At 66.9% G+C, this 23,469-nt stretch overlaps 1 protein-coding gene across 3 annotated transcripts in view; it reads right to left on the bottom strand.

Moving 5' to 3' along the window:
* Positions 1-1,511: 1,511 nt before the first annotated feature.
* The window catches only part of NOTCH1 (notch receptor 1), a 41,442-nt gene continuing 19,484 nt past the window's right edge, over positions 1,512-23,469 (bottom strand). For 2 of the 3 annotated variants that reach the window (XM_037851144.1, XM_037851145.1), the window contains 30 exons: positions 21,270-21,392; positions 20,605-20,838; positions 20,329-20,484; positions 20,061-20,246; positions 19,740-19,853; positions 18,968-19,081; positions 18,655-18,888; positions 18,463-18,573; positions 18,029-18,221; positions 17,363-17,508; positions 16,974-17,087; positions 15,325-15,444; positions 14,949-15,101; positions 14,141-14,369; positions 13,451-13,652; positions 12,896-13,049; positions 12,619-12,803; positions 12,255-12,387; positions 11,909-12,166; positions 11,716-11,828; positions 10,546-11,117; positions 10,014-10,421; positions 8,931-9,079; positions 8,114-8,330; positions 7,864-7,951; positions 7,616-7,781; positions 6,854-7,149; positions 5,795-5,942; positions 5,623-5,720; positions 1,512-4,531 (listed from right to left, as the gene is read on the bottom strand). In XM_037851144.1, the coding sequence (XP_037707072.1) occupies positions 3,062-4,531; positions 5,623-5,720; positions 5,795-5,942; positions 6,854-7,149; positions 7,616-7,781; positions 7,864-7,951; positions 8,114-8,330; positions 8,931-9,079; positions 10,014-10,421; positions 10,546-11,117; positions 11,716-11,828; positions 11,909-12,166; positions 12,255-12,387; positions 12,619-12,803; positions 12,896-13,049; positions 13,451-13,652; positions 14,141-14,369; positions 14,949-15,101; positions 15,325-15,444; positions 16,974-17,087; positions 17,363-17,508; positions 18,029-18,221; positions 18,463-18,573; positions 18,655-18,888; positions 18,968-19,081; positions 19,740-19,853; positions 20,061-20,246; positions 20,329-20,484; positions 20,605-20,838; positions 21,270-21,392 (6,884 nt within the window). In that variant the 3' untranslated portion in view covers positions 1,512-3,061. The remainder of the gene's footprint in view (positions 4,532-5,622; positions 5,721-5,794; positions 5,943-6,853; positions 7,150-7,615; positions 7,782-7,863; positions 7,952-8,113; positions 8,331-8,930; positions 9,080-10,013; positions 10,422-10,545; positions 11,118-11,715; positions 11,829-11,908; positions 12,167-12,254; positions 12,388-12,618; positions 12,804-12,895; positions 13,050-13,450; positions 13,653-14,140; positions 14,370-14,948; positions 15,102-15,324; positions 15,445-16,973; positions 17,088-17,362; positions 17,509-18,028; positions 18,222-18,462; positions 18,574-18,654; positions 18,889-18,967; positions 19,082-19,739; positions 19,854-20,060; positions 20,247-20,328; positions 20,485-20,604; positions 20,839-21,269; positions 21,393-23,469) is intronic. The other variant, XM_037851146.1, reaches the window with a different exon arrangement.

Here is a 23,469-nt window from a genome sequence, read left to right as displayed (position 1 = left end):
TGTGCACCCAAACCAGAAGCAAGTTGGAGGGAGGCGAGGGGCCGATGGGGCCCTGGGGAGGGCAGCGGGGCGGCTCTGGGCCCCGTGCTGGCTCCCACCCTCACCCTGCGGGCCCTTTCTGGGGTCCTGGGAATCTCAGCTGCTGCTTCCAGGCCATGGCCTGCCTCAGGGTCCCAGGCCTCGCCCCTCTAGGGTGCTGTTTCAGGCTCCCCATGCCAGGTGGCCCTGTTGTCTCCCGGTTCCGAGGCTGGGGTCCCCGGGGCGGCGGTGGCGGCCCTCTCTAGTGCACCCAGTTAAAAGATGAGGTGGAGACTGTGAGAGCATATTGCTCTCTCCGTGGGCTGCCGGGCTCCTGTGACTTGTGGGAGGTGGAGAAGTTCTCTTCGTTAAAACCTCCAGCCCCATGGAGGCTGGTCCTCCCGCCTTCTTTGGGACCCCTGGAACTCAAACTGCACTAGGGGTCTTCGGGACAGCATGCGGGCTGACGAAGACAACTGCCACTTGACTCTGAGTTCAGGCATCTTCTCCCGGAAGCTCTCGTCCCACATGGGTAGCCCAGTGTCCGGCTTTGCGCCTGCCCCACGCAGCCAGACTTGAGAGGCCAGGCCAGGCCGGGCAGCGGCCAGCAGCTAACTCTCCCCATGTCACGTGGGCATGAAGCTGGGGGAGGGGGGACGGCGGTGGTAGGTGGGAGCGAAGGCCCTGGGGCGAGCGGAGTGATGCCCTGAGGAGGCAAAGGGGTGAAAGCTGAGGTCCCTGGGATGTCCAGTCACACACTGGCCCGGGCGTTGCCGCAGAGCCCCTCATAGATGGGGTTGGCACCTCGTCCCTGACATGAGGTAAAGGAGAGGCCCCTCAGCAGTGCAGGGGCTCAGCCGAGCGGCCAGAGGCCTTGAGAGCAAACACTCAAGACAGCACCGTCAACTCTCGCCAGATACCTGCCGCCCTGGAACTCAGGCTTGCCAGCCTGTAGTCGTGTGAGCCATTTCCTTAAAATAAACCTCTTATTTATTTAATAAAACACACGCACGCACACACACAGACACACCCGTTGGCTTTCTCCAGAGGACACTGGCTAATGCACCCCCTGGCTGGGCTCTGGCTTCCCCTCTGGGGTCTCCAGCTCCGAGGGGTCTGTCCCGCCGTGCACCCTCTCCCCGCAGGCCGTTGGTGGGACGAGTCATTGGTGCCTTCACCCCTCTGTTGCCAGGACAGATGGGGGGCCTCAAATTGTATGGGGGGACACAGACCCAAGTTGGGGAGCCACGACTGCAACGCGCTGTGTGTCTCGCACAGATAGTTGTTCTAGTACCTTCTAGCAACTTCTGCAGAGTGTGGCCCCACATCCCCTTCTGGCCAGCACTGGGTGGTCTTTCCCTTGCTCTCCGTCAGACAGACAGACAGACAGACAGACAGACTGCAGGCTGACTCAGAGGGGAGCAGAGGGCCCGCCTGCCCCCCTCCCCCAGAAAGCGAGCAAACGCCACAGCCGACCGTAGCCAAACATGGACGACCATCAGCATCGTTTTTATTGCAAATCGGTTTTAACAAAAAAAGATGAAAAAAAAAATACATCATCTTCATCACTTACAGTTTTGCAAGTAACACGATAACGTTTAAAAAAGGTTTACTTTTTTTTGTAAACTACACTCTATTTTATAAAACACAGTAAGAACCAACATCTTAGGACGTGTCTGCTCCCTCGGGGGTGTCCTAACACAGCTTCTTGGCTGGAGAGAAGTCGCCCTGTTGGGGGGACAGGGGTACCCCAAGGGAGCCCCGTTTGGGGCTGGAGGACCCCTCCTGACCTATGCTTGCGGGAGCTACTGTCCCGGCAGCTCAGGCGGCAGGGCCTGTGCCACAGAGCCGAGCCGAGCCATGAACGACACCCCCCTTAGTGGGACACATGAGAGATGTTCACTGAGATTTTTGAAACAAAATCTACCTTTAAAAATGTATTTACAGATACTTATTCTGCCACAGGCTTATACACAACACTGCAAGAATCTGTTCCTGCCCCACGGCGGGCACCCACGACACCCCGAGGCTGGACAAGGCGCAGCCCCCACCACAGACGGGGCCACTGGGGTGAGCAATGACCAGCCACACTGCAGAACCTCGATGTGCCTCCCTAGAAGGTGGGAACCAGCCAGATCCAGGGTGTCATGTGCTGAGCCCACAAAATGCCGTTCAAGGAGAGGCTGGGACCCCCAAGGGGCGGCGGGGGGCAGAAGCCCCCCACATGGCGTCCGAGGTGGGCAGTGGTCCCCGCAGACACACACCTTGGCTCGAAGTCCTTGTTCTACACGGCGCTTAACAGTCGATGCGGCAGGGGGTGGGGCGGGGGCTTCGGGAAGGAATGGGAACTTGCAAGACCCCTGGACAACTACGTAACACTGAACCTGAAACAAAGATTCATGATTGGCACCACGGAAGGGACTCTCGGGATAGCCCAAGAAGATACTTTTAAAAGCATGTTTTTTAATTAAAAAAAATCATAAAAAATAACCCCACGAAACACCATGTTTTACTGTAGGGCCACCGTACATCTCCTGTTTAGGATGCACATCCGTCCCCGTGCCGGGGGTGGGAAGGTTTCGCCTGGCTGCCCATGACTCGGGGGGCGGGTGGGCCCGGGAGCGTGGGGGCTTTTGGGACAACGCCGGCTTCAACCTCCCTCCTCCTACATCACTTTTTTTTTGGATTTTGAAAACAACAACAAAATCAATAAATAAATGGCATTTATAAATCATGAATCTTTGTTTATATTTTACAAACACACACATAAGAAATCTTTATCCTAAGCAGGAAAATCCCACCTCTGAGAACTAGGATATTTGCTTGAAACAGACAAAAGATTCTACCTGGTGTCCTAGAAAACGGCACGCATAAATAAAAAGGCAGTGTTTTCATGTCAAAGAAAAGTACATAAATAAATACTAAAAAAAGGAACAAATTAAAATCGTCGTGTTCTCATTTTGTATAAAAACATCGCTTTCCCCACGGGCTCCTGCGGCCAGCCTGGTGTCCGTCCGGCGTGGGGGCCCGGGGAGGCCGCGGCCTACTTGAAGGCCTCGGGGATGTGGACCGCCTGGGGGTGCACGCTGGCGGGGGGGCTGGAGACGCCCTCGGACCAGTCGGACATGTTGGAGTGTGGCGACGAGCTGGACCACTGGTCGGGGGACTCGGGGGACGGGGTGAGGAAGGGGTGCTCAGGCACCTGCAGCTGGTGGCTGGGCGTGTTGTCCAGGGGCGAGGATGAGTAGCTGTGCTGGGAGGGCGGTGTCAGGAACTGGGCGGTGGTCATGGGTGGGGCCAGCGAGGGCGGCAGCGCCGTGGGCAGGGCCTGGCTCTCCGGGGGCAGGATGGTGTGCACCGCCAGGCCACCGGCCCCCAGCGGCTGCACGTCTGCCTGGCTCGGCTCCCCGCCCAGGAAGCTCCGGCCCAAGTGGCCGCTGGCCGCCGAGCTCACGCCGAGGTGTGGCGGCGGCGGTTGCAGGTTTGGCTGCGGCTGGGGCTGCAGGCTCTGCTGCTGCTGCATCTGCAGGTTTGGCTGCGGCGGCGGCGGCGGCGGTGGCTGCTGCACCTGCTGCAGCTGCTGGGTCTGCACCAGGTGGGGCTGGGCGGCCAACCGCGTGCTAGGCAGGCCCTGGTAGCTCATGAGCTGGGTCAGCGCCGCGGCAGGAAGGCCGCCGTGCAGCGGGCCCATGAGGCCGTGCTGGAGAGTGGGCGCCGGTGTGCCCAGGGTGCCCGAGGCCCCCCACAGCGGGTTGTACTGGCTCGGCCCCAGGCCATTCTGCAGCCGGGACAGCCACTCGCACTGCCCGTTCAAGGCTGCTGGGCCCCCACCCACGGCGAAGTTCAAGCCGCCTCCACCGCCGGTGCCCAGGACGGCCCCGGTCCCAGAGGCCATGGGCAGGTGGGACAGGCGTGGCGGCCCGGCCTCAAAGGCCAGCCGGCCGCCCACGCCCAGCGCCGCCATCTCGGGCTTGGCCGCCACGCCCAGGTGGGTGTCGGGCATGGTTGGCAGGTGGCTTAGGGGCAGGGAGGGGGACGGCTGGAATGGGGAGGGCAGCAAGGGCGGCGAGGCCACGTCCGACAGGTAGCCGTGGGGTGACTCGAGGGAGTCCACGGGCGACAGCACGCCCGAGCCATCCAGCAGGCAGCCCTTGCCGTCCGGCACCTTCTTCCTGCGGGCCTTGAGCTCCTTGGCGTCCTTGCCGCCGCAGGCCGGGCCCTTGGCGCTGAGCTTGCGGGCCTTCTTGCCCTGCCCGGCCGGCTTGAGGTTGCCCAAGTAGCCGTTGGGGGAGCAGAGCGGGGGCGACAGGGTGGCGCCGTGCAGTGGGGGGCTGCGCACAAGGTTGTGCTCGTCCAGGAGCCGCACGATGTCGTGGTGCATGCGCTCCTGGGCGATGTCGCGCGGCAGCCGGTCCATGTGGTCCGTGATGTCCCGGTTCGCGAAGTGGTCCAGCAGTGCCTTGGCTGTCTCATAGCTGCCCTCGCGGGCGGCCAGGAAAAGGGGCGTCTCCTCCTGGAGGACACAGGGACCCCAGTCAGCCTCACCCTGCACCCGTTCCCGCTACTCAGCCCCAGCACCTTCCTTACTCTGAGCTCACGTCCACCTTCAGGCGCCCTCAGAGAGGAGGTGCAGGGACTCGGGTTCTAAGCCAGCAGACCTGTACTTCCCAGGGGGCACAAGCCCCACCGTGGCCCTTCTTTCCACCCCCCAAAATGGCACAGATGGAAAGCAGTGCGGCCGTTTTGGGAGCTTGGGGCACCCTGAAGTGCATGCATGGATGCTCCGAAAGGCCCCCAAGTCACCCTGACGTCTCACATGGCTTCCCCAGGCCTCGGTGTCCCTGTCAGTGGAGCAGAAACATCCCGTCCCCGAAGGCAGCAGTGACAGGGGTCAGCGAGGCACACGCGGGGCTCCCTCCACATCTCAGGGGCCCCCATGCCGGGTGGGGTGGTGCTGCCACCCCAGAGGGAGCTAAGGAACTCGGGGACCCCAGGCCAACAGCACCCCGGTGCCCAGAGCCCGCTGCGCCCCTCGCCCAGTGTGGGGAGAGAGACCCTGCTTGGAAGAGTGGCGGCCGGGGGGCTCGGCGGACGAGCGGGTCTTGAGGGGCGGAAGCCGCGGTTCTGTGCTCCAACACCCAAAGGAGCCCGACAGTGGGCAGGAGAACGGCAGGGGCCTCGGGGTTTTGCCACGGAGGAGACGGAGAGCGTGAGCACAGCTGAGAGGCTCACCCTTGCGGGACTGACGTGGCAAGGGGTGGGCTCCCTGAGGAGGCGGCAGCCCCCACCCCATCTCTCCCGCTGAACCTGTACCCACGCCCCCCCCCCCACCCCTGGCGGCTGAGAAGAGTGTGGGGGCCAGGCAATGGGGCAGCGGTGACTGCTGACCACAGCATCTGAGTCCTCACTGGGATTGGGGGTCAGGCGGGGCCGACTTCACAGACAAGGAGGCCGAGGCCCAGGCGTGTGGGGCTTGAGTGGGGGTCCCGCCACTGGGGGAGGTGACCTGCTCCCAGGTGTGGCCAGAGCCCCCAGAGTGGCCCCCAGGCTCCCACCACCATTGCCCACAGCACCTGGAGCCCCTGCCCGGGACCCCCGGCCCACCTTGTTGTTCTGCATGTCCTTGTTGGCACCGTTTTTCAGGAGCACGACAGCGGCATCCACGTTGTTCACGGCTGCGGCCCAGTGCAGGGCAGACCTGCCTGGGGAGGGGGAGCAGAGGGTGGTGGGTGGGCAGGTCGGGCGCCCCCGTTCCCCCCGCAGGGCGCAGCCTTACCAAGGTCGTCCACGGCATTGACGTCAGCATGGGCACTGACGAGGTCCTCCAGCATGCCCTCCACAGCCAGGCGTGCGGCCAGGATCAGCGGGGTCGTGCCATCGTGCATGCGGGCGTCCAGGTCTGTGGCCCGGTTCCGGATCAGGATCTGGGAGGCAGGGCGGGCTCAGCGAGGCCCCGGGCGCAGGCCGCAACACCCCTGGGGCCAGCCCCCCGTGACGGCGGAGCCAGTGCGCCCTCCAATGCCCTCGTGGCCCAGCTGCCAGCACCACCCCGGAGCCCCTGCCCCACTCCCACGCCCACAGGGGCCCACACCAGGTCTGAAGGCAGCCGACAACGCTGGAGCCACGCTCTGGTGGCCAAGCTCTGCCACAGCCACGCAGGCCTCGGGAGATGGCAGGTGCGTGGGCACAGGGGGCTGGCCGGCAAGGAAAGCAGAGCACAGGCCCTGGGCAGGGCCGGCTCCTCCACAAAACCTCCTTCTGGGATATGCCTAAACGCTCGTCTGAAGAGGCACTGCCAGCGTTGGCAGGCCTGCCTCAGGGCCACGATGACTCGCTGGCAGCCCGTCTCGTCTTATTTCTACGGAGCGACACCTGGTTACTGGGGTGGAAAGCTCCATGTCGGCTGCCCACACAGTGCAAAGATGGGCCGGGCTAGGCACTGGCAGTGGGGCGACTGGCTGACAGCGTGGAGAGGAGCCTCTGTCAGGGATGCCCCCTGGAGACCCAGGCGCCCAGATCCCTAAATCCACCCACTTCAGGCTCCCGGCAAAGCCGGAGCCCGGGTTTGCAGGCAGCCGCGGCTTCTAAGCCCTGCCTCTCGCTGCCACGGGCAATGCCTCCAGCCAAGGCCACTGCTTCCCGGGAAGGGAGGGCCAGGGTGGCGGGAGGCCGTGGCTGCCAGGGGCAGCTGAGGGGACTGGACACCAGGCCCCGTGCCTTTGACCAGAGCCCCCGGGGGGCGGGGTGGGAGACTCCCCTGAGAGCAGAGGCTCAGGAGGAACCCGGCAGCGGCCCGGCTGGGGAAGGGGCTCCCGGGCTCCCGGCTGCTGCCCACCTGGAAGACACCCTGCGCATCGGCAGACACGGCTGCGTGCAGGGGCGTGCGCCCCATGTTGTCCTGGATGTTGGCATCGGCGCTGGCCTCCAGCAGGCGCTTGGCGGCATCGGAGCGCGAGTAGCGGGCAGCCAAGTGCAGGGCGGTCTCGCCGGTGCGGTCGGTCTGGTTGTGCAGACTGGCGCCCTGGTAGATGAAGTCCGAAATGACAGCGGGCGCATCCTCCTCCTCCTCGCTGTGGCCCGTCTCCAGGCCCCCTCCGCTGCAGGATGCGATCATGAGGGGCGTGAAGCCGTCTGGAAGGCACAGAGGGTCTCAGGCCAGGGACCCGGTGCCCGGTTTGCAGGCTACCAACCTGCGCTGACCCTCCTCCTGCTGCCACACTGAGCTTCCCAATGGATAGAAGCCACGTCCAGCTGCCCCTCAGCGGCTGCTGGAGACCCCAGGGCTTTGTTTCCCACCCGGGAGGATGGTGGTGTGCGAGGAGGACCGTTAGAGATGCCATGCACGGGTTGTCCCCGAGTGAAAGACAGAGAAGACTGGGGGCAGGCTGGGCCTGGGTGACTGCCACGGGGCAGTGGCACTCATGAGGACCCCCACCCCCGTTTGGGGCAGGAAACAGCCCAAGGACTTTAGGAAACATCTCCACCCCCACATCCCAGCTCTGAGCTTCTAGAACACTGGCCCTGCCGGGTCAGGAGAGGGCAGCTGCCAGGGGCAAGGGGCCTTTGCAGAGGTCTCTGGCCAGGACGGGGGGCTCACCGGGCCCGCGGACGTTGACGTCCATGCAGTCGGCCTCGGCCTCGCCCTGGGGTGGCGTGGGAGCCATGGCGGACACGCGCAGCTCGGCGGCGTCCAGGTGCTGCTGGGTCCACTGCCGCTGGTCCGTCTGGGCGTCCACATCTGGCAGGACCACCTGCTCCTCGAACTGAGGGGGCGTGAACAGAACCTCGCGTCATGGGGCGCCCGGCCTGGGGGATATGCCGCGGCCGCAGGCCCAGCGGACTCACCCGGAACTTCTTGGTCTCCAGGTCCTCGTCCCCCCACTCATTCTGGTTGTCGTCCATGAGGGTGCCGTCTGAGGCATTCTTCAGGGGCCTGGGAAGGAGCGAGAGTGAGGGGCTCCTGGGCCCTATCCCCAGACCACGTGGCCCGCCGAGGCCCTTGGGCATAGGGGCATCCGGGGGTCTGGGGAGGGGGCCCCGGTCCCCAGTGGGCGCCATCTCCCCGCGCCCGAGGACGGGCACAGCAGCCACTCACTTGAGGCCCACGGAGTCCTCCCCCAGCGGCTCCCGGCGCTTCTTTTTGCTGGCCTCCGACACCTTGAAGCCCTCGGGGAACCAGAGCTGGCCATGCTGGCGCCGCCGCTTGCGGGAGAGCAGCACCCCACAGCCCACGAACAGGAGCAGGACGAGGGCGGCCACGGCCACGTACATGAAGTGCAGCTGCGACGGCGGCGGCGGCTCCACAGTCTCGCCTGCGGGCGCGGGGGCCGGGGGCAGGGCCGGACGTCGGCGGGGGGCGGGCTCCACGGCCGGGCACCGCCCCCGGCCCGCCCCCCCGAAATAAGGTCATTCTCCCCACTAGTCATCAGAATTGCAAACTATCGCTAAATTCGCTCCTGCACCGTCTGGAGACGGCGCTCACTTTTTTCTCCTTTAAGGGAGGAGGATTAGCAAACTTCAAATCGCTGCACTCGCATTGAGCTGTTAAGACAAAGGATTTAGTGGGATTTTCAAGCTACAAACTTCAACACTTCACATGACACCAATCAATTCCTCGCTCGCTTCCTGTCTCTTTTTGAAAAAATAGCTGTAATGATTTTGAAATAATAATGCATCAGAGAAGATTCTGGGGGAAGGGGTGGGGAGAGGCGGCTCCCCCTCTCTGGCAGGTGCGCACCCCTGCCCCGGGCCAGGCTTGCCGGGCGCCCCCGTTGCCTGGGACACCCCCAAACTCTGGACGGCCGACACACACCCCGGGGCGGCGGCATCTCAAGGGAACTAGGAGATCTGGCCCCGGCCAGGCAGAGCCTTAGGGAGCACAAGCGCCAGCTCCTCTGTGGCCCCACACTCACTCTGCACGGCCTCGATCTTGTAGGGGATGTTGAGGCTGCCGAGCGAGGCGAGGGCCCCCAGGAAGGCAGCCACGTCCGTGGCGCTCGGGAAGCACTGGGAGGACGACTGGACACACTGCCGGTTGTCGATCTCCAGATACACGATGGACCTGGGGGGTGGGGGACACGTCAGGGTCAGAGGGTGGGACCAGAAACTGCCAACCCCCAGTCCCGGCCCCCCTTTCCCAGCAGCCTGACAGGGTTGGGGCTGGAAAGGAGCTGCCGGCACCCGGGGACAGCCTCGGGCCACAGAGAGCCGTCCTGTGGGGAGGTGGATGGCCCCAGTGGGGGGCCTCCAGACAGCGCTGCCAGTGCTCGCCCAGCCCCTGTTCCCCGGGGGGCCGCAGTGCAAAGCCCCGTCCGTGTCTCGGGAGGGGGGGAGACTGTGGGAGCCCCCCCCCCGCCCTCCAGGAAGCTGCTCCCGGCCCAGCAGGTGAGGATACACGGATGGGACTGGGAAACGAGGGGAGCAGGGCCGGGGCGTGGGGGCACCCCTGGGACCGTGCAGCGAGCAGACTTGAGGGCTGGAGGCGGGAACTCCCTGCCGTTTGGACCACCCAGTCCGGGGCGCTTTGGTACAACACCCCTGGGCGACTACAGTGCGGGGTGCTGATGGTCACGGCGAGTTAGGAGGAGACCGTCCAGCCAGAGTGGCCATGAGCCGATGCAACTCACATCCTCACAAGAGGGAAACTTGGACACAAGTACAGGTACGAGGGGAGATGGAGGCAGAGGTGGGAGGACGCATCCACGAGCCAAGGAACACCAGGGCCCCCAGAAGCCAGATGAGGCCAGGAAGGAACCTTGCCAGCACATCTGGGGACAGCGTGGCTCCCTCCCGTCCCTTGATGGCCTCCAAAACCGAGACAGTAAACTCGTGTTTGCTTAAGCTGCCCGGTTTGTGGCCCTTAGTGACAGCAGGCCCAGGACGTGCATGTACTAAATCCCAGGTCCTCTCAGACCCTCGGTCTCTTTTACTGTGAAGTTGAGGCAGGACACCGCCCACCTGCGCGGTGGCTGTGTGGGAGGGCAGGGTTGGCTCACCCACGGACGTCCATGGGGTCGAGCTCCCTGCGCCGCCGACCGCCCCCGCCGCCAGGCAGCAGGGCACCGGGCGCAGAGGCCCAGCCCTCGGCGGAGCGCCTGATGGGGTGTTTGCGCAGCTCCTCCTCGCGGCCGTAGTAGGGGAAGATCATGTGCTCGCCACGGGCGTCGCGCTTGAAGACCACGTTGGTGTGCAGCACGCGGCTGAGCTCGCGCAGGAAGTGGAAGGAGCTGTTGCGCAGGCGCGCGGGCGGCACCAGAACCACCACCACCAGCGTGCCGGCCGCCAGCAGCTCTGGCACGTGCTCCGCGCAGTCCAGCCCGTCCCACTCGCAGGCGGCACTGTTGCAGCCCTGGTCGCAGTGCCCGTCGCTGAAGTGGTCCTTGCAGTACTGGTCGTACAGGGGGCTGCGGGGACGCGGGTGCTCTCAGGCCGTGCCCCCCGCCCCGCGGCCGGACGCCCGGCACCCCCAGCCCGCCGACCCCCAGGGAGCTGCCCAGGGTGCTGCACCGGCCCGGGGCCCAGCCTCACTTGCACTGGTCCTCGAGGCGCTGGCAGTCGAAGCCGTCGAAGAGGCAGCCGGCCGAGTTGCACTGGCTGTCGCAGCGGCCGTCGTTGAAGTACTTCCAGCACTGCAGCGACTGCGAGCAGTTCTTCCAGGGGTCGTCGAAGTTGAGCGAGCAGTCGCCGCCGTCCCAGCCGCAGGCGTGGTTGTTGCACCGGACGCTGCAGACCTTGTCGCCGGCGTCCCGCTGGCACTCGGGGACCTTGCAGGTCTCCTGGAGGGGTGGCGGGGCGATGTCGCGCCCGGCGCCGCCCGCGAAGCTGTAGTCCAGGATGTGGCAGAGGAGCCCGTTGAACTTGGGGGGGCACAGGCAGCGGTAGAAGGGGCTCTCGGCCATGGGCTCGCAGGTGCCCTGGTTGTAGCAGGGGTTGGCACCCAGGCAGGGGCTGCCAGCCGGGAACTGGCACTCGGGGCCCGTGAAGGTGTCCAGGCACAGGCAGGCGGGGCTCTGCGGCCCCGACAGGCAGGTGCCGCCGTTGAGGCAGCGCAGGGAGCCGCAGGTGTGCGCGCTGTTCTCGCAGGTGGCGCCCTCGAAGCCCTGTGGGGGGTGGAGGAGGGCGGCTCAGGGGGCACCGCAGCACGGCCGGGTCCGCTTCCCCAATGCGGTGTCCCGGGCCAGTGTACAGCAGCCCCGGGGCAGGACTCTGCGGGTCTCGAGTATGGGGCTGCAACCCGTGCACTTTTGGGGGAATTGTGTATGGGGGGTGGGACCTGGTCGGGCACCTGCTCCAGGGCTCCCTCTGCAGACCACTTCCCTCCACCCAGACCCCCGGCTTCCCCTCCCGCGTCCCACACGGACCAGCGGCGCCAGACGCCTGCTTAAGCAAAACCTTTAAAGCAATACCACCCAAAGGGAATGAGGACAGAGGGAGCGAGATCAGCCCTGGCCTGCACCCCAGCAGCCTGTGCCGGAGCCCCCAAGGGTCCTCTCGGGCTGACCGTGCTCAAGGAGATGGCATTTGCTACACCTCGTCCTCCTCCTCCAGGCAGGCAGCCCTGACCACCTCGCAGCCTCGGGGACACGGCTCTCCTCCCACCACACAGCCTCAGACCCAGAAACACCCCCTGCCCTGGTGGAGTGGCTGCAGAAGTCCGGACCCCTGGCAGCACGCCCGCACCCCCTCAGCCCCACCTACCGCGGGGCACTTGCAGATGAAGCCGCGGGCAGTGTTGGCAGCCACGGAGCAGGAGCCCCCGTTCCGGCACGGCCCGTCCCTGCAGCCGTTGATGATGGCCTCACAGCGGCGCCCTGTGTGGGACCCGGGGCGGTGAGGGGCGCTCAGAGCCCGGCCCCCGTGCCCACCCGCGCCCGCCCACCCCCGCACCCACCGGTGTGGCCGGGCCGGCACTCGCAGTGGAAGTCGTTGACGCGCTGCACGCAGTTCTGGGTGCCGCGAGCGTCGCAGGGGTTGGACAGGCACTCGTTCACGTCACCCTCGCAGCGCTCGCCCACGAAGCCAGGCGGGCAGGCGCAGCTGTAGCCGCCCACCTGGTCCACGCAGGTGCCGCCGTTGAAGCACCGGGGGCTGCGGGAGGCGGGCTCCACGGGCGGGGCGCAGTTGTCCACGTTGACCTCGCAGTGCACACCTGCGGGACGCGGCGTGTCGGGGAGCCTCGCCCGGGGGCCGGCCGGGGGTGTCCCGCCCTCCTGCTCCCCCTGGCCGCAGCCCCTCACCCTGTGTGCCCCGGGGGCAGGAGCACTTGTAGGAGTTGGTGAGGTCGAGGCAGGTGCCGCCGTTCTGGCACGGGCGGGACACGCACTCGTTGATCTCCTGGGAGCAGTTCACGCCGTGGTACCCGGCCGCGCACTGCACAGGGGACACGGGCCTGGCTCAGCTGGCAGCCAGGCGCAGCGCCCCAACCCCCCGTGCGGGCCGCCCCCTGGCCACCGAGGCGGGGGCCTCAGGGCTGGTCCCGGCTGAGCCCAGACACAGCCTCGGGAAACGACTCCTCCTCCAGGCAGTCTGCCCTGGTCACCCCGGCCTGCCCGCCCATGACAGCAGCCGGGGAGGCAGCCGGGCCCCTGGAATGGGCCGCACCTCACAGGAGTAGCCGCCCAGGTAGTCGGTGCAGGTGGCGCCATTCTGGCAGGGGCTGGGCAGGCACTCGTCCACCTGGTCCTCGCAGTAGCTGCCCGTGTAGCCGGCTGGGCAGCGGCAGTGGTGCGTGTTGTGCGTGTCCACGCAGAGGCCCCCGTTCCGGCACAGGTGGGCCACGTCGAGGCCTGCGGGGGCGTGGCGGTGAGGCCCGGGCTGCCACCCACCCCCAGGACCTCCCTGAGGCCCACCTGCCCCACGGTCCGGGCGGGGGCATCACCCTGCTGCTGCGCGGCCTCCTCGCAGGAGACGCTGGGCACATCGCAGTAGAGCCCGGTCCAGCCACTGTGGCACTCGCAGCGGTACAGCGTGTTGGTCTGCCAGCACTTGCCACTGTTCTTGCAGGGCGAGGAGTCGCACCAGCGCACGAGGTTCTAGTGGGGGATGGGGGTCAGTGGCGAGCCACAGGCCCAGGCTACTCGAGGGGAAACCGAGGCCACTCGCCCAGACCAACTGCCTTCCCTCAGTGGGGGCTTTTCAGGAAGAAACGACTCGGCCGGACACTTCGTAACTGACGCTTTACCAACAGTGGTGAACTGGCAACACTATTGTGTGTTTCCCACAGAAACGCTGCTCTTTAACCATCTTCCTTCCAAGTTACCTCCTTCCTGCCTCACCCCACGGGCGCTGCCTGTTTACGTGACTCTCCAATCCCGGGCCGGCAGCTCAGCCGGGGGCAGGTCCAGGGTCTCAGTTCGGACCCCGGGGCCTCAGCTGAGGCCTCGCCCGGCCCTCCCAGACCCCGGCCCTCGCCCATCGCCAGGCGGCCGCTCACCTGGCAGTTGAGGCCTGTGTAGCCCTGGGGGCAGGTACACCTGTAGGTGCCGTAGCTGTCCTGGCAGGTGCCGCCGTGCAGGCAGGGCCGCGAGTCGCACTCGTTCACGTCGTGCTGGCAGTAGCTGCCCGTGAAGCCGGGTGGGCACAGGCAGCTGAAGGAGTTGATACCGTCCACACAGGTGCCGCCGTTGAAGCACGAGCTGCGGGGCGGGTGGGGGGGGAGCAGGGTGAGCGGGCAGGGCCCCCGACGGCCCCATCTCCCCTCCAGCTCACACCGTGGACACCTAAAGGGACCTCGAGGACTGAACAGGCCGGGAGCAGCCACTCTCCCGACACATCAGAGCTCCTCTGCCTCCTTTACAACTCAGGCCGAGCCTCCCTCAGCGAGTAAGAGAAGACGGTGACACTCACAGGCAAGCAGTAGTTAAAACAGAAAGAAGGAAGAAGCTGGAGCCTGCATAAGTAACGTAAGAGACGACTGTGTCCGAAAATAAGGATAGGATTGCTATTTAATGCCAAGCTTCCTGGCAGCCAAAGCAAAACAGGAAATTAGATGGGCTACAAAGCTCCTATAGTTGAGAGAGGAAAGCACACTGGTTCTTCAGGAGAAACCACCGTGTTCCTGCTTCTCAGTCCCAGAAGGCACAAGACCCTCTGAGGGGCCCGGCTCCAAGACCCCCGCACCCACCTCTCCGTGCAGTCGGGCGTGTTGTTCTCACAGTGGATGCCGCTGAAGCCGGTGGGGCAGGTGCAGGTGTAGCTGTCCATGCAGTCCGTGCAGTTGGCGCCGTTGCGGCAGGGGCTGCTGGCGCACTCGTTGATGTCCTGCTCACAGAAGGCGCCCTGGAAGCCCGGCAGGCACTGGCAGAAGGCCGCGTTGACGCCGTCCGTGCAGGAGCCACCATTGTGGCATGGGTCTGCAGGGGGCAGAGGCCGGGCTGGGGGGGGTCTGGAGGCCCCTCGCCCGGCCAGTCACCCAGGGCCTCCCAGCGTGGCTCCCGGAGCACGCACAGGCTCGATGGTCAGAAACAAATCGGGACTCAGCCATGGCTTGTCCCCCTGCTCGCTGGGGGATGGTGGGCCAGGCCCTCGAGGGTCTTCCCAAGGACTCGCTGAGTTGTGGGGTGCACAGGCCGGTGGCACGTGACTCAGCACGGAGCCTCCAGCTGGGAGGTGCAGGACGGACACAAGACCAGGTCATCTGGCCCCAGAGCCTGCCAGGAGGCCCCTTGCCTGGGTCACATGCACCCCGTGAGCACAGCCACCACCCCAGCGTGTCTCCGAGCAAACACCCGTGGCTGCCTCCCGGACCCTGCTCAGGCATCCGAGCCGAGGGCCGGACAGGGCCTGGGGACGCGGAGGCCCCGAGGGCACCTCAGGGGTGGACAGAGCCAGCTCGGCCCCCTGCAGCACCGCCGAGGCCAGAGGCTGCCCCTCTGCCCACTGACATCCTCACCAGCCAGCACCCGCCCCCGGCCCCCCAGCCGCCCGCTCACTGGGCCGGCAGTCGTCGACGTCCGTCTCGCAGTTGTGGCCTGTGTAGCCGGCCGGGCAGAGGCAGCGGTAACTGCCGGGAGAGTTGAGGCAGGGGGCGCCGTGCCGGCACGGGCTCTTCACACACTCGTTGATGTCGACCTCGCAGGTCTGCCCTGTCGGGGGCGAGGAGGAAGCTGTGAGCCACCCCCAGGCCTGCCGCACCCCGGGTCTGCCCTCTGGGATGTGCCGTCCCCCCAATTCAGGGCCACACTGGTCACAGAGATTCAGGGTGGGAGGGGCTCTCCAGGTCCGTTCCTGGTTCTAGAACCTCCCCGCCGGGCAGCTCCCGCTCACGACCCCTGTCCTGGAGCGGCTGTGGGCTGTGGGCGGCCTCACCTTGCCAGCCCCCGGGGCAGGTGCAGTGGAAGCTCTCGTAGTCTTCGGACTCCATGCACTCGCCGCCATTCTTGCAGGGGCTGGGGGCGCAGGGGGCCAGCACCCCCTCGCACGTGGCTCCTGGGGGTGTGGGGACACACGGTGAGGACCCTGGGACCCCGCCCCGAGGCTCGGCAGCACGCCTGGCTGGGGGACGCTGTGGCCACCTGCGTGCAGGCCGTCCAGCCACCGCACCTTGGCCTGGCCCGGGGCTGGCGAGCAGGGATGCACCTGGTCCCCGCAGGACCCCCCCGGGAGAGAGGACCCCAAAGTAGGTGGAGAAACGAGCAGAGCACGGGGGGGGGGGGGGCTAAAGACCAGCCCGAGCAACCCTCAGCTCTGGAAGCATCTGCCTGCTCCCCCAGGGGCTGTGGGGCCTGCCTGGGAACAAGGTCCAGCAGCCCCCAGCCCACGCGGGCATCTCCGCTCTGCCGGGGAAACCGAGCCGGACTCGGCCCTCGGCAGATCCTCCTGGGGGCCCGGGGCAGGTGTCGGGACTGCCGGGCAAGGGGTCCGAGCTGAAACGCCCTATGGGAAACACGCAGCAGGGTGACTTTTTCTCCATTGACCCCTGATGGACAGTTTTCCTGTTTACGGCCCGCGGGGTCTGGGTTCACGAGGAAGCAAGGAAGCATTATCTTCCTCGTCTCCCGCTATCTCCCGGGTGGGCTGGGGCCGTTTTCCAGACCCTTTCTTTCTATCGGTTTCCACGGCGACCTGGGCAGGCAGGAAATTCGCCAGAGTTTCCGACAATTGTGCAAGGGGAAGCAGGAAGCGGGCAGACAGGAAGGAGGTCAGCGCGTGGCCAGCTCCGCCCGCCGGGACTATCAGGTCCCCGATAGCGACACGTCCAGAGGGGACCCGGGGGCATGTCCCAGGTGCAGCAGGCCCCTCGGCGCCCGCTCCAGACGCCAGAGAGAAAACCCAGGTCCCCGGCTTTGGTCAAAGAAAACAGCTCTGGCCAGGGCCGTCCAGTGTCACGGGAAGGCCAGCAGGGAGCCCTGCCCAGCCCAGGAGCCCGCAGAGAAGCGTGGGGCCCACTCCCAGGTAGAGCCAGGTGGTGGCCGGGGGCTTTCGTTCTTGAAGCGCTTTGCCAAGCGCTTGTGCGGAAGGGACCGCTTCCCACCATCCCCTCGGCCAGGCCAGCGGCAGGGCTGGGGCGCCCAGGAAAGTACCTCCCGCCCCTGCTCGGCCTGAACAGAGGGCCCCTTGTTGCTCCTCGAACAAAGAGGCGCCCATGTCAAAGGACTCCCTCGGGCCTGGCCGGCAGACAGGGAGGGCGGCCGGCTCCCCGGCAGACTGGACACTGCGGGTGGGGGCCCAGAGCCCAGAGCCGGCTCCCCCGGGAGAGACAGCCAGATAAGAGCAGGACACACTGGTGCTAAAACTTTCTCTGCTGTTTATCTGGCAGTCAGGTGGTTTTATTGGCTCAACCTGGCCACCCTTCCCCAGGACAGGGCCCAGCTGCTCCCGGGCCTGAGGCTCGAAACAGGGAGGGACCCTCGAGAGACACAGACAAGGCCCAGTGTGCGTCTCTCTGCCCACAGGCCTGTCCCCATAAAGCCCCCCAGTTCCCCGAGGCCCGCCCGTGCCCCCGGCCTGCCCCTCACCTGTGTAGGGCAGCAGGCAGTTGCACTTGTAGCCAGCCACGTCGTCGATGCACGTGCCCTGGTTGAGACACGGGTTGGACGCGCACTCGTTGATGTTGGTCTGGCAGTTGGGGCCTGGGGTGAGAGGGGAGCAGTGGTCAGCGTCCACACCGGGGGCTGCTGACGGGGCCTGCTCCCCAGCTCCCCAGCCTCACACCCGCTCCCTGCCTCCTAGAGCAGCCCTGCAGCGAGCCAGGAGGCCCAGAGACTATCCCAGGGGCTCTGTGACACAGATGGTGAGCTCCCCATTGTGTGAGGCAAGCAAATCAATGCAGCAACAGAAGGGGGCAGGCCTGAAAGTACCGCGGGTGATGTGGCTGCATCTTGACCCTGGCGCGGGCCCCGCTCACCACTGAAGCCCTCCCGGCAGGTGCACACGTAGCCGCTGGTCATGTCCTTGCAGCTGCCGCCATTGGCGCAGGGGTTTGACTCACACTCGTCGTTGTTGACGTCGCAGTTGATCCCGCTCCAGCCGGGATCACAGGTGCACTTGTAGCTGGGGGTGACAGCACCGCAGCTCAGGTGAGGCCTGGCCGGGCCACCGCCTGCCACCCGCCTGCTTGGAGGCGCTGGTCCACTCTGACCCTCAGAACCTCATCTTGAAAGCAGGGGTGACACAGCCACCGGGCCCGAGCCTGTGACGAGGGCTCAGTTCTGTTCGCTTTGGGCCAGTGCCCAGCTCAAAGAAGGGGACCAGAGAGCTGGCAGTGCTGAGCTCGGGGTCGGACTGTGTGGCCTCAAACCAGGGACACGACGAGGGCAAGGCGGCCCCTGCCTGCTTCGTGGGCGCAGTCAAGCCGTTGTGACTGCGTGACATGTGCTCCTGGGAGCCCCCAACTGACACCGTGCCCCAAGAAGGGGAGCCCTGTCCCCCATGGCCACCTTGGAGCCCAGGGCGGTGCCAGGCAGTGGGGCTGAGCTCTGCTCACGAGGGGAGCTCCTGGCCCGAGCCCCCACAGGTGCTGCCCCCCAGCCGGAGCCTCTGCAGACCCCAGGGTGCCCTGCGCGGCGCCTACCCATTGAGGCTGTCCACGCAGGCCCCGTGGACGCAGGGGTCACTGTCGCACTCGTTGACCTCGGACAGGCAGGTGGGGTCGTGGAAGCCCTCAGGGCAGCGGCAGGTGAAGTGGTTGATGCCATCCTCACACGTGCCCCCGTTGTGGCAGGGGCTGTCCGCACACTCATCGATATTGATGCTGCACATGCTGCCTGCGGTGGGAGGTAGGGCTGAGAGCCCGGCACCTTCCGTGCCTCGGTTTACCCCTCCGTCGCACTGCAGGGGCCAACCCTTCCCCACGGGTCCCGGCAAGGCAGAAACTGGATGAGGGGGTGCCCAATGTCCCCTCGGGCCCCAGGGTCCCCGTGCCAGGCCCTGATGCACACCTGCCAGTGCCCCCTCCCAGCAGCCCAGGGGCAGGGACCCCCGCCCAGCCAGGGAGCAGAGGCCCACCTGTGAAGCCCGGCTCGCACACGCACTCGTAGCCGTCGATCTTGTCCAAGCAGGTGCCCGCGCCGCAGGGGCTGCTGGCGCAGTCGTCCAGGTTGATCTCACAGTTGGGCCCTGGGGCGCGGGGAGGCCACGGGTCAGCGTTGTGCCCCAGCCGCCCGCCCATGCCCGCGCCCGGCCCCCCGGCCGCCCCACCTGTGGTGCCCTTGAGGCAGAAGCAGACGTAGGCGTTGTCGCGGTCCTGGCAGGTGCCCCCGTGGCGGCACGGCTGGCTGTGGCACTCGTTGACGTTGGTCTCGCAGCGGTGGCCGGTGTAGCCCGGCCGGCAGGCGCAGGTGAAGGCCGCAACGCCGTCCTTGCAGGTGCCGTAGTGGCAGGGGTCGGGGTCGCACTCGTCGATGTCCACCTCACAGTGGGTCCCCGTGTAGCCTGCGGCCAGGGGGGGCTCAGCACTGGCCCGCGGCCGCCCCCCGCCCCCCGCGCCCGCCTGGCCCCTGGCCGGGCCCACCTTCCGTGCACACGCAGCTGTAGGAGCTGGGCCCGTCCAGGCACTTGGCGCCGTTGCGGCAGGGCGTACTGGCACACTCGTCCATGTCCGACTGGCACAGGTGCCCCGAGAAGCCTGCGGCCCAGAGGGGAGCAGTGGTCACTCTCCACCCTGCCCAGATCACTTTTTGCTTCACTCCCTCTTTCCACTCCCGTCTGTGGCTGGGCGAGCTGCACCCCTAGGTCCCCAACATGGGGCACCTTTTCCCAAAGGCCTCCCGGTCTCCATGGCGACAGCTGGGCGGGCTGGGAACGGGGTCCCCTCCCTGCGGGCGGCTGACGTGCATCTCTGGGGGCTGAGGCCCCAGCCCGCAATGCCGTGCCCGGCTCTGCATCCCCAGGACGCACAGCAGCAGCTCCTCTCTGCAGCCACCCACCCCAGGCTCCTGCCCGTCCCCCCGGCCTGGGAGGCCCAGCTTCCCGCCTGGCTCTGTCTGCAGCTGCGTGGCTGCTGTGCCAGGGAGCCGGGCGGGGCGGTGGCTCCATTAGGGCCGACCAGCCTCCCTCCTCAGGCTGCCAGCCCCCCACCCGAGGGCTGGGCTGCGCCCCTGGGGGTCTGCGGAACACACTGTCATCCCAGGGAGCCCCTCCTAGAGAGAACACGTCAGACGTTTGGGCTAAGAGGGGAACAGGAAGGGGTCTCCTGGCCCAGGACTCTGTCCCCTGCTCAGCCCTGCCGGCCGGGGGAAGCCCCCACCCCGTCCTCGGTTAGGACGGCGGGGGCCAGGCCTTACCCGCGGGGCACTCGCACAGGAACTCGTTGATCTTGTCGAGGCAGCGGCCGCCGTGCAGGCAGGGGCTGCTCGCACACTCGTCCGTGTTGACCTCGCAGTAGACGCCCTCGTAGCCTGGGGGAGGGGGCGGTGAGCGCGGGAGGGCCGAGGGGTGCAGCAGCCTCGGAGGAGGCCCCCTCCATGGCCCCACTGGCTCAACTCCCCAGGACGCCCCTCCCTCCGGGCCACCCACTCCTGCACCCTGGAGCTGCTCCGGCCGCCACGCTCTGACCCTGCCATTGGCCGCGCCACGGGGTCTGGCCTCGGTTTCCCCTGACATACCAGGCATGCAGATGCACTGGAACTCCCCGATCTGGTCCAGGCAGGTGGCGTCGTTCTGGCAGGGGCTCGAGACACACTCGTTGACGTCGATCTCGCAGCGCGGGCCCGTGTAGCCCTGCAGGCACTGGCACTCGAAGGAGCCCAGTGTGTTGATGCACTTGCCCGCGTGCTCACAGGGGTTGGCGCCTGTGGGGGGCAGGGCGCAGTGAGGGGGCTGCCCCCCGCCAGGGCCCCCAAGTGCCGGGCCCCCCACGCCCCCGCCACGTACCCAGCGAGCACTCGTCCACATCCTGGCTGCAGGCCGGCCCCGTGTACCCTGAGGGGCAGGTGCAGATGGCCTTGCCGTTGACGGGGTTGGTGTCGCAGTTGGAGCCCTCGTTGCAGGGGTTGCTGATGCAGGCATCGTTGAGGTGACACAGCAGACCTGCACGGGGCCGTGGACGTCAGCGGGTGCCCCCACACCCACCCCAGACACTCAGGTCATTCCGGAAGGTTCCCCGCCAGCGGGCCCATCCCCAGCCAGGCACCAAGGGCGTGGGCTCACCCGTGCGGCCGTGGGGACACTCGCAGTAGAAAGAGGCCACACGGTCGTGGCAGGTGGCGCCGTGGAAGCAGGCGGCGTTGGCGCAGTCGTCGATGTTCTCGCTGCAGTCCTGGCCGGTCCAGCCGTTGACGCACACGCAGTTGTAGCCGCCGTGGCTGTTGTGGCACGTGCCACCGTTCTGGCAGGCGTTGGGCATCAGCTGGCACTCGTCCACGTCCTCCGTGCAGTACTGGCCTGCAGGGGCACGGAGGGGGCTGTCAGCTGCTGGAACCCGTCCCCCCGATCATGGGGCTGCCACATCACTGCCTCTAGGAAGCCCCCGAGGGTCCACCCCTGCTGGCCCCGGACGTGGCCTCGTCTGCTGACGTGGACGGATGTGTGTCGGGGTCCGTGCCTGCCCAGCACCCCACAGAGAGCAGGACCCCGAGGGCAGGGCCAGTGTCCGACCCCAGCCTCCCCGGGCCCCGCTCGCAGACTGTGCATGGCCTGCCGAGGGTCCCTTAGCCTGCGACGGAGAACCTGAACCGGGGAGGGTGGCTGGGGCCCTGCAGACCTGCTGCCCCGCGTCTGTGCGGACCCCTGGACCTGGGCTGTGGGCAGAGGGGCCGCCCCGAGTCACGCCAAGCCCGGCTGCCAGGCTCGGCTCTCCCCGCCCGGGACCGTGCCTGTCCACTCCGGAGGGCAGCGGCAGTTGTAGGTGTTCACACTGTCCACACAGGTGCCCCCGTTCGTGCAGTCGTTTCCGGGACAGTCATCGATGTTCTCCTCACAGTTCTGGCCGCTGAAGCCTGGGGAGGGGGACAGGAGCTGTGTCAGCCCCTCCTGGGGGCTGGGGTCCCCCTTTCCTGGCAGGACCCCCTATACCTGCTCTGGACAAAGAGCACCCCTCCCCCTCAGCAACTCGGCCCCACAGGGCCCCCGCCCACCATGTGGCACCCTGGGATCCGAGCCACCCCCCGGCCAGCTCCTGTGACTGGGCCTGGCCTCCAGAGCCCATGGGCAGCGCGGTCACCTGAGGCAGCTTGTAAATGGGGGCTGGGCAGACAGGGAGGTGGAAACACATGGCTCTAGAAGGTTCTGTCACCTGTTAGGTGCTGCCTGAGCCAGGGCCATGCTGGGGGACTTTCTTTGACACCCTGGTGGGGTGGCCCCTGAGGCCTGGGGAAGGCCTCTGAGCTGAGAACCAGAGGCAGCAGGACCCTGGCGGGACAGGTGGGCCCTGCCCCAGCAGCTCAGGCAGGGGGAGTGTGGCGACGAGGCCCGTGGCTCCCAGGAACGGGGTGCAGCACCCCCTTCCCCTCCAGCCCCAGCCAGCGCAGCCGTCAGCTGGGAAACCCTCAGCTCTGGAGGCTCCACCATCACCCTCGGGAGGCGCATCCGGCCACAGCCAGAGCTGCAGCCACTCACCGGTTAAGGCCCCTCCTGGCGCCTCTGAACCCCACCTGCCCTGGGGGGCCGCCCATTTCCACCCTGCCCTCTGAGGGCCCCCAGCCAGCCACGCCGACCCAGGAGCAGAAGTGGGGGGCCAGGGGAAGTCAGGGAGTTGGGGGGGGCACCCTGAGCATGGGTGTGGAGACTGGGAACCCGGGACCCCTGACCTGTGGTGGGACCTCAGAGGCTCTCACGGTGAAGAGGGGTGGGGGCGGGCCCACAGCTCGGGGCTCTGGACAGACCTCGGTGCCCCGTGACCCTCGGGCCGCTCTCCCAGGCCCCTGGCCCCCAGGAGAGTTGAATGGTGGGTCTGGGTGGTCTTAGGAGGCGCCTCTGAAGTACCTCCACCCCCAGGTTGGGGTGGCCCCTCTAGTCTGTCCCCCACGGCCAGATGCCTGGGAGCTGGGAGCCCCCCACTACGCAGCCCCTGGGGGAGGGTGGGCTACACGGGCCTCCGAGGGCTGCTTCTCGCGGGGAACTGGACCCCCGGCTGCCCGAGCTCAGTGCTGAGGCTCCCCCCGGCTCTGAGTGGGGGGATGTCCTCGGTGACAAGGCTGACCCCTGACCCCCAGCCTCTGGCACAAGGGCAAGGCCCGAGGACCCCAGCTACCGAGAAGGGATTTGAACCCAGAGCCCGAGGCCGCCGGGCAGGGGAGGGACGCCTGCCCCACCCCTCAGGCCTGCTGTCGCGCCGCAGCGGCCAGTGACACACAGGAAGTGCACACGCTGGGCCTCCCCCCGCAGGGCCGGCCGGGGCGGGGCACGGGTGGGCAGCCTGCAGGTCACCCCAGGGTCACAGCCGCTCGGCAGGGGACCCTGGGCTCCCCTCCTGTCCCCTCCCCACCTCGTGCCCCTGGGCCTTCCCCCCCGTCAGACAAGACTGGAGGCTCCCCAACCTCTTCACGGCGATGGCGGCGGTGAGCAGTAGAGCAACAGAAAAACTTACTCAAGCAGAAACCACCGCAGAACGGCTGGGCCTTGACCCCGGACAGAGCTGGGGGCAGGGCTGGGAGGGGCTGGGTGGGTGGGGTCCCTGCCCGGTGCCCCCCCATGCCACAGGAAGCGGGCAGAGCGCCCCGTGCTTTGGGGGGCGGGAGGAAGGGCCCCTGCAGGGGGAAGTGGGGGTGCATGGGCCGCTGCCTGGGGAAGCCCCAGGTTGCATAACGTGGGGAGCCCCGGGCAGGGGTCAGGGACGAGGGATGGCTGGTGAATGGCTGGGAGGTGGCCTGCTCCCCACCAGAGGATCCACGTAGTGTTGGGGTCTCAGGACCCACGGGCCACAGAAGGGGGGCGTTCGGGGCGGGTGGAAAAGCCCAGGGGGCACTCCTGCTGCACCTGGACTCGCCTCCGCCGCCTCCCGGGAGACCACCCTGGGGGCTGCAGAGGAAAGGAGCCTGGGGGGTGTGGGAGGGGGTGCTGATGGGAGACGTGCAA

Source organism: Choloepus didactylus, chromosome 10, assembly GCF_015220235.1.
Source record: "Choloepus didactylus isolate mChoDid1 chromosome 10, mChoDid1.pri, whole genome shotgun sequence".
Lineage (NCBI taxonomy): Eukaryota > Metazoa > Chordata > Mammalia > Pilosa > Megalonychidae > Choloepus > Choloepus didactylus.
This window is presented reverse-complemented; position numbering and strand designations above follow the sequence as displayed.